Source organism: Vicugna pacos, chromosome 4, assembly GCF_048564905.1.
Source record: "Vicugna pacos chromosome 4, VicPac4, whole genome shotgun sequence".
NCBI lineage: Eukaryota > Metazoa > Chordata > Mammalia > Artiodactyla > Camelidae > Vicugna > Vicugna pacos.
This window is the reverse complement of record NC_132990.1, coordinates 74813229-74822069: the sequence shown is the minus strand read 5'-3', so window position 1 is coordinate 74822069 and position 8841 is coordinate 74813229. Positions and strand designations below refer to the sequence as shown.

Here is an 8841-nt window from a genome sequence, read left to right as displayed (position 1 = left end):
GATTGTCATTTGTCCCTTAGTGGGAAATAACTGTTTTCCTTGTTGGCCAGATGAGAGAACAAAAATGCTGAGGGGGAGGTGACAGTGTCACACTGACCAAGGGGAGCAGAGAGGAAGGATTCCTTCTCTTCAAAATCACGTGCAAGAGATAGCCTCTTTCTGCCAGAGGCTGTGTTTGGGGGCAGCTGACCACAGAGTGGTCACTGAGGCAGGGGCTGCAGCCAGCCCAGGAGGAGGGCAGAGACAGGAGGGGTGGGAGGAGAAACGGTGCTGGGCTTCTGACGACTCCTGTCCCAGCACACTGGAGACAGGTCAGTCCATACGCAGGTGTTCTAATTGTGTCCCTCCCCAGCTCACCCCATCAAAGCCAAGGCCCCTACAGTGGCCAAAAGGCCCCACAGGATCTGCTCCAACCCTCTTACCTTTCTAATCATTCCCTCTTCCCCCCACAGACCCCCATCTCCAGCCTCCCCCCAACCTCCTTGCCAGAGCTCCCCTCTCCCAGCACCCTCCTGTCTGAGGGCCCTGGTAGTTGCTGTTCCCTGTGCCAGAACATCCTTCCCCCAGCCGTCTGCACAGCTTCCCCCCTCACCTTCCTCAGGTCTCTGCTCCAATGTCACCTTCTCAGCAAGGCTCACCCTGATGGCCTATTAAAAACTGTCCCCTAACCCCCCACACCCACCTTCCCAACTTCGGCTTTCTCCCCAGCACCCTTACTGACACGTACACGTTTTACTCTTCATTTCCTTGCTGTTTACAAACCCTTGGCTGAGAGAATGTAAGGTCACGAGCACAGGGGTTTTATGTTCACTGCCTGGCGCATAAGGAGGACCTCATGAATCTTTAGTGGATGACTATGATTGAATTCAATTAATTCATTAAATATAATTAGGAATTATTCTTAATTAAGAATTACTTTTTGCTACCAGGTGGAGCTGCTGTCTGTGTAATACATTTTGTGCTCATTTAATTCTCCCCACAGCCCTGCGACTGGGGTGGGGGGTCGGGGGCACAACATATTTTCATGTTTTGGGGTGAGGAAACAGCCCAGAAATGTGCCTGAACCCCCCTACTCCTAAGGAGCCTGGGCTCCTGGACTCCTGCTCCAGTGCTGCTGGACCAGAAGAGTGGTGGTCTCCCTCCCAGCCAAAGCCTCTTCTTACCAAAGCGAAATAACTGGATGAAGAAATCGAACTGGGTAAAAACAAACGTTTTTATAGTATACATATGCACACCACGTTCAGGATGACAGTGCCAGGTGGGGGTAGGTGACAGCTGCTGCCAGCCTCCTGGGGTAGGGTCTGCCCCTCCCATCGGATGTTTTGGTGCGCTATGTCCCGGCCCAGGTTCCCCTGGGGCTTGGGGCAAGCCTGGAGAAGCGGGTCAAGCTTCACCCCAGCCCAGCCTGCCGTCTTTGCCACCTGCCTGCGGGGCTCCACCGCCACGGGGGGTGGGGAAGTAGGAGGAGCTCGGATTCTCGCTGTCCTGGGGTCAAGGCTGCGCACAGGGTCGTGTTTGCTGAAGGTCTCGTTGACGCAGAGGGACTGGAGAAGGTGACGTCGCTCGCCACAGCAGGTGGCGTGGGCAAGGGCCACCCAGGCGGCGGGGAGGGGCCGCCTCCTCCCCCTCCCCCCCGGAGGTCGCTGGCCCCCAGGCTGCTGCCGATGGCCGCGGCCCTCAGTAGGGGTAGGGGGACACGGCGATGAGCAGGACGAAGACGCTTTGGTGGCGCGGCGCCGCGGCGCGCACGGTGAGCCGGTAGAGGCCGGCGCGGGTGAGCGCGCGGCGGGTGTAGACGGCGCCGTGGCCCGCCCGCAGCCGCCGCAGCGCGAAGGGGCTGCGCGGGTCGGGCTCGAGCACGCTGAGCTCCGTGCGGTTGGCGGGGACGCCGGCCTCGGAGAAGGCGGCGAGGCGGGCCACGTCGTGGAGGGCGCGCACGCCCAGGGGCAGCGGCAGCAGCTTGTACTGCAGCGTGGAGGGGCCGCCCGCGCTGCAGTCCTGCGAGCAGCGCCGGAAGCACGTCCTGCGGGCGGGACAGAGCCACCGACCCCGGGTTGCCCTCTGAGCGTGGCCCGGCCGCTTAAATCAGACCTCATCCCAAGCCCCGCAGTTCTCCCAGGCGCCAACCTTCCCTCCACCCCCGCGCCCCAAATGCCTCTCTAAAGCGCCACTGTTAGCCCATTTTAGAGAGCAGCAAACTGAGGCCCGAAGAAGCCAGGGATGTGACCTTTCTCATCCGAGGAGATACCCTAGCGGTGATGAAACTTACAGCTCCAGGTCCCTGGAGCCCCAGAGCTGAGTCACGCTCTGGATTTGCCGTGGGGAAGGGCAGGCGGGGAACTCAAAGACACTTGCTCTGCCTTGCTGAGGGCACCCACTCTCTCTCACGCCCCACCTCAGCTAGGCTTCCTGATTTGTAGAGTCCTGCACAAGACACCACCCCAGGGTACTTTCCGTAACAGCGGCAGCTGGTGTCAGCCAAGGGCCCCGTGTCTCTGCACTTTTATGAGTGTCTGTAGCCATGGTGATGTGGAGGACGTGTGCTTTGTGTTTGTGTGGCTGCGTGTTTGAGTTCTGGGGTTTTGTGTGGGATTCTGGGTGAGGTTTATGTGCCTGTGTGTGTGTGTACCTGTATCCAGAGTTTTATGAATGTATTTACGTGTTCCCACGTGTCCCTGTGTATACAGCTCCCAGCACCCCTCTCTCCCATTCTCTCCCAGTTCTGGCCTGTCTCAGCCCCCTGTGCCCCATGCTTGACTGAAGTGTCACTGTGCAGGAAATGACAGTGTCCAGGCAAGCTTGCACCCTAGTGGCTGCAGGAAGGTGCTTTTCCTGAGGGCACGTTCTGCGTCCAGGAGTTCTGGCAGGGTTGACCCACTGGCCCTAGGAAGGCCTCGACCCAAGACAGGGCCTTCCTGGAGAAGAAGTCCGGCTGTACAGGAGCCAGAGTGCAGGCAGACAGGCACCCCATTCACCTCCCAGCCAACTCAGCCCTTACCCAGGGCTGGAGCCCCGCCGGTAGGTGGCAGGACATGGCGTGTCCACACACTGGTAGCTGCCGCGGGTGTTGAAGCACATCTGGCCGGGTTCGCACTCGATGCCATCCTCCTCACACTCATTGATGTCTAGGTGGGGAGGGTGGTGAAGGGACGGGGGAGGAAAAGATGGCACAAAGGAGAAGGGCCCAAGGCAGGAGCTCGAGAAAGCATTGGGGGAGGGTTAAGTGGGAGAGAAATGGCTTCAGAGGCCAGCGAAGTGGGCAGCCCCTGCCCGTCTCCTGAGCCAGCCTGACTCATGACAGCCTGGCTGGCAGGCCCCTAGCACCTCCCCATCTCCCCAGGTGGGCACTCTGGGGACCTCCTGAGCCTGGAGCTGGGGTGGACAGCCTGGGGGCGATGAGGGCTGACTTTAGACCCAGAGGGACCATTTCCCAAGATCCTTCTCTGCCCCTGTGGAAGCCTCACCCTCTCAGAAGACATTCACTGACCCCCGTGACAGAGGGTGAGGGGTGGAGACAGGCAAGGCAGGCACGATCCCTGCTTTACAGGGGAGCTGGAGAGGGGGAAGCAGAAGGACCAGCCCGGCCCCAGGGTAAGCTGGGGAAAGGGAGCTGCTTTGGGAGTTAGAGGACTTCACTGCTTAACCAGCAGCGGCTGCCTTCTGCGAGCACGGGCTCTGTGCCCACCCTCCACATGTCTCATCCGAACATTTAGGGGAGGACTGTTCACCTCATCTCACCAGGGAGCTGAGGCACAGAGAGGTGAAGTGGGTTGCTCAGCGACACACAGCAGGACTGCAGTCAACCCCCAGGGCTGCTTTCAGAGACTGCCTACGCAATCTCTTAGCTCTTGCCTGCAGTGTGGTACCAGCCTGTCTCTGGCCAGCTGGCGGGGGGTCACTTAACCCCTCTGAGCCTGTCTCCTTGCCTCTCCCTCACAGGAGATGGTTGAAAAGGGGCTGGAGAAAGCAGACTGGGTGAGAGGCGCCCCTTCCCACCAAGTCTTGCCTGGTGGCGGCATCTAAGAGAGCCCCTTCCCCTCCCCACGCTCACCCTGGCAGTTCTTCCCGCTGGGGAGGAGGCGGTAGCCGGCGGGACAGAGGCACTGGTAGCTGCCCTCAGTGTTTCGGCAGGCGTGCTGGCACAGGTTCCTCACCTGGCATTCGTCCAGGTCTGGCCCGGGGCACAGGGTGGGGGTAGGGGACAGAGAAACACTGAGTCACAGATGTTCGAGTGGCCACACGCCTGCTTGCTGGGCACGAGGCGAGGCAAACCAGGGAAGACCCCAACTTAGGCAGCCGGGCCTTCTCCCTACCCTGCCCCACCCAACCCCAAACTGGGAGCTTAGGAGAGACCCTGGGCTTGATGGTCACCAAGGCACAGGATGGGGGGACCTGGGGGGGAGGTAGCGCTCCGAGGACAGACTCCTCTGCCCAGGCGGCGATGCTGGAGCACATCTTGCCCTCCAGACTATCCATCACCCTCCTTCCTCTCTGCAGCCCAGCGCCAGTCTCCGCTGGGTCTTGGGGCTCTCCTGGACCCCCACCCCCATATTACCCGCTAGTCCCTGTTCACAGTCTCATGTCAACCTGGAACATTCTCCTTCCCTCCCTGACAGCTTTATCTCTGTGCACCAAGGGGAGTGTGGGTTCCTGGGAACATTTGCCCTCCCTGTGGGTGAGGTGTCCTAAAGTCAAACGGTTTGGAAAACACTCCATCCACTTTGGAAGCCCCTTGCCCACGAGCATAGCCAGGACTCCAAGACACCGTGTAGCGAGGAAGCAATGTCTGCCTGCACTGCCTACCCCGCCTGCCCGTGAACCCTGGGTTTCTGACCATGGGCGTGGTGCCCGCACGCCCAGACTAGAGCCTGAGACAGCACAGCGGGGCGTGTCCCCAGCGGCTTGGCTGGGGCTCCATCTTACCCGTGCAGGCGCCGTTCTGCCGGATGAAGCCAGGAGGGCACCAGGCCTGGCCTGCGCTCAGGGCTCTGGGGCCTGGTCGGAGGGAGACCCAGGCGTGGTAGGAGCCGCTGAGGACGGGGACGCGGGGACGCAGCCAGGGCACCAAGGAGCCCTGGTGGCTGACGGTGGTTACGTTTTGTGCACTCCTCTCCAGCGGGGTGCAAGTCCTGCCGTCTCGGAGGAGGGTCTGGCCTGGCGGGCACAGGCAGCGGTAGCCACCCTGGAGGTTGTGGCACTGGTGGGCACAGGTCCTGGGCACCTGCAGGCACTCGTTGATGTCTGGAAAGTTGCAGGTGCCAAGGTGGCTCAGGGCTTGCTGCAGCCGTCCCACCTGGGCCCAGCCGCCTCTCTTGCTCCCTGGCCTGCCCCAGAGTCTGGCTGCCTCACCCGCTGCACACAGGCCTGCCTCCAAGCCTTCCCTCCTCTGGGCCAGCCCCTGCCTTGCCTCCCACTCCAGCCTCTCCTGCTCAAAGAGAGCTCTGAGCCCCAGACCCCACGGTGGGCGCACAGCCAGTACTGCCTGTCGTTCTATTCACAGAACTCAGCGTCACCCCGTCACAGCCACTCCCTACCAGGGAGCTGGGGTGCTGCCCAGGGTCCCAAAGAGTGGGTGGCTCTCCCCATACCTAGGCAGGGCAGGCCGGGGCCCTGGGTCCGGTACCCCCTGGGGCAGCTGCAGTGGTGCCCGCCTGGCGTGTTCTCACAGATCTGGTTGTAGTGACACTCATCCGTCAGCTCCAGACACTCATCCACATCTGGGAAGGCAGGGGTGTGAGAGGGGCGTGCTGAGGCCAAAGCCCCTCCCCCAAAGACATCCCATGCCTCTCTGCATCTCAGCTTCATCCCTGTCCCCTTCACCACCTTCAGTGCCCCCAGGTGGATGTTTGGAACCATCCCTCCTAATTATACCAGCTGTGGACGGGAAGAAGGTTCTGGGTCCAAAAGAAGGAAGAGGCTTAAAAGGTGAGCTTTGGAGGCAGAGTCCCAGGTTTGGACTTAGCTCAACCATGTGTCTTGATCTTTGAGCCAGTAACTCTCCCTCTCCGAGCCTCAGTTTCCTCACGTGTAAAAAGGGGTCAAGACAGGACTCCTTCATGAAGTCGTGGGGAGAACACTGGATCATGCACATAAAGGGCTGAGGACTCTGTATGTAGCAAGAGCTCAGAAAGTGGTGAGAAAGAAGGAAGGGAGGGTGGAAGGAAAGCAGGAGGCAGAGGAGCCCTTCAAAGCGTCAGGGTGCCCTGAGGGCCTGAAGCCCCTGAAACGAGACCAAGTTCACGGTGCTCTCCCTCTCCACTGATGGCCTTTCTTGGAGGAACCCGGAGGACCCACAGTCATGAAACCCTAGAATGCTAGAGCAGGAAGGACCCTAGAAGTCACCCACCCAGAGGTGGCACATAGGTTTTGTCTCAAAGGCCAACTGCAACTGATTCACAGTAGCCACTGGAGCTGGAGAAGCTGTGGTGAGAAGGATTCAGAGGCTGTCTCTAGGCTGGACCATGAGGGGCACGGGGGAAGTGGCAGAAGATAGACCATATGTTTGCCATCCCTGACCTGGTCCCCTTCATAGGACAGATAAGACACCTTGGCCCAGAAAGGAAAAGACACTTGCCAAAGGTACGCAAGTTGCCAGCAGCAAGGCTGGGTCAGGACTCAGACCTCCTGAGCCCAGCTTGGGCTGTCTACCCGGCCTTGCTGGGCCCCTTCTGCAGAGAGAGTCCCAGTTTCCCCAATGGCCCAGAATCCCAATGACACACAGCACCCCCTATGCTGAACCCTGGCAACCGCTGGGTCCCCGGAGGATGGACAGCTCCACACCCTGCCCCGTCACCTTCACAACCCGCTCCATCAGCGGCCTCCCGGAAGCCAGGCCCACAATCGGGGAGGCAGCGATAGGACCCAAGCAGGTTCACGCAGCGCTGTCCCTCCAAGCAGAGGTCGGCGTCCCATGCACACTCGTCCACATCTAGGGGCAGACAGGGGCGGGGGCTGCATGGACACTTATCCCGGGCCCAGCCTACCCACACAGGCCCAGAAGCCCCTGGCATGAAGGTCCCCGCCCTCCTGCTAGCTCTGTCCATCACCTCAGCACCCCCAGAAACTCTGAGCCCACCAATGAGGGACCAGGGGGCCATGGCCTGTGGCATCTGAAGGAGCCCAAAGAGACTTGGCAGCTCCAGGCCCCGCTGGTGGGATGGAGGGACACAGATGGGGAACAGTGTCAGGACAGCGTCCCAGGGTCAGATCTGTCATCCAGTAACTTTGCTAAGGGGGCAAGTAGAGCAAGCAGGGCAGATGGGCACCAGCTCACTTCCAACCCAGGTCGACCGGAAATGACCACTGAGGGCTAGGAAAGCTTCTGAGGCCGTGTCCAAGCCCAGCAGGTATGAATGCCGTGAGCACAGGGTGGCCACATGTATGTCTTTGGGGATCCCCATCACCACCCGCCTCCTAGTACTTGAGCTTCTCCTTTCTGTGGGCCCTCAACACAGAACGTCCCCAGTGGGAACAGGACATTGGAACCCCTAGGCTGGCATCCAGTGCCCTCAGGCACGTCCCCTGAGGTATGTGCCCCTGGCCAGGGTCCTGGCCCCAGAATCTCCGGGCACACACCTGGGCCAGGTCCAAGGAGAGCCTCCCCACGGGGGCCCACTCACCTCTGCAGTTCCTGTTGTCCCTGGCCAGGGCGAAGCCAGCTGGGCAGGAGCAGGAGAAGTGGCCGGGCGCGTTGTGGCAGGAGTGGGAGCAGGGGCTGGGGCCACCCGAGCACTCGTCCCTGTCTGGGGGGTGGGGAGAGGTCTGGTGGTCCGCACGCACAGGCCCTCCTGCCCGCTGGCCAGGACGGCTCGTCCATCCCAGGGAGAGGTCTCCCTTGTCCGTGCCGGGGTGGGGAGAGGGCGCTCACCCACACAGAACTCTCCCTGGGTGTCCAGCTCAAAGCCCTCAGGGCAGCCGACTTCATTCTCTTCTGCAAGGCAAAGGGGACAGGCCCTAAGGACACAAGGGCGCCAGTGCCCGAGGGTCCCCAGGGGTAGAGAGCCCACGTTCACAGCTCCCTCCCTCTCATGAGTGCCCAGCGACTCATGGATCCCATGCGCAGCCCAGGCCTGTCAGGGGCATTGGCTGTGGGTTGTGGCCAATTGCACTGAGGGGCTCACAGGGAGCTGGCCAGACTCCAGGCTGGCAGACGCAGGGAAATTGTCAAAGAAAAGGACAAAGCAAGATGTCTGTATGTGCAAAATTGTGCTCCGAGAGCCTCGAGGAGTGGATGTGGCCGGTGGCTATGCACGGAGGGCACACAGAATGGGTAACTGAGAGCATCTGCTGGGAGCAGCGCACATGGCAGGGCTGGGGCAGGCTGTCTTCTGGGGATGGGAAGGAGACCAGGACAGTACCCTTGATAAAGTGGTCACTGGGTGCCAGGTGTGGGTTTCAGATATGGCGTCTCTACTTCCGACACCCTGCAAGGCAGGCCATGTCATGTCCATTTTATAGATGGGAACCCTTAGGCTCAGAGAGGGCCAGGGCATTGCCCCCAAAGTCCCACAGCTGGGAAGTGGTGTGGCTGAGTCTGAACAAGGGTCTGCCTGATGTCAAAGCTGTGCTCTTACCACTGTCCCAAGTTTAATATTAAAAATACGCTGGGATCTCAAATAATGGTAACAGGTGTATCTTTTAGCATCTGTCGGTTGAGAATAACCCATGGCATGCTCATATGGGTCTCTGAGGGTTCCAACAGTGGCTCCTGGCCCCCTGGGGGGGGGCCTCTGGTGCAGGCCCCCTTGAGAAGAGGGTGGGGTACTGCCCAAGTCAAAGTCAGCCTAGGGGGGTTGGACCTTTACTTTGGGGCCTGAAGAAACACCCTGGAAGGTTTGGACA

The 8841-nt window shown here is 60.4% G+C and overlaps 1 protein-coding gene across 1 annotated transcript in view; it reads right to left on the bottom strand.

Annotated features, from left to right (window-relative positions):
- Positions 1–1195: 1195 nt before the first annotated feature.
- The window catches only part of HMCN2 (hemicentin 2), a 134367-nt gene continuing 126721 nt past the window's right edge, over positions 1196–8841 (bottom strand). Inside the window, exons 90-97 of the mRNA XM_072960292.1 lie at positions 7868–7930; positions 7620–7742; positions 6794–6928; positions 5589–5717; positions 4924–5241; positions 4052–4171; positions 2999–3125; positions 1196–2023 (exon numbers count right to left, since the gene is read on the bottom strand). Coding sequence (XP_072816393.1) covers positions 1678–2023; positions 2999–3125; positions 4052–4171; positions 4924–5241; positions 5589–5717; positions 6794–6928; positions 7620–7742; positions 7868–7930 — 1361 coding nt within the window. The 3' untranslated portion in view covers positions 1196–1677. The remainder of the gene's footprint in view (positions 2024–2998; positions 3126–4051; positions 4172–4923; positions 5242–5588; positions 5718–6793; positions 6929–7619; positions 7743–7867; positions 7931–8841) is intronic.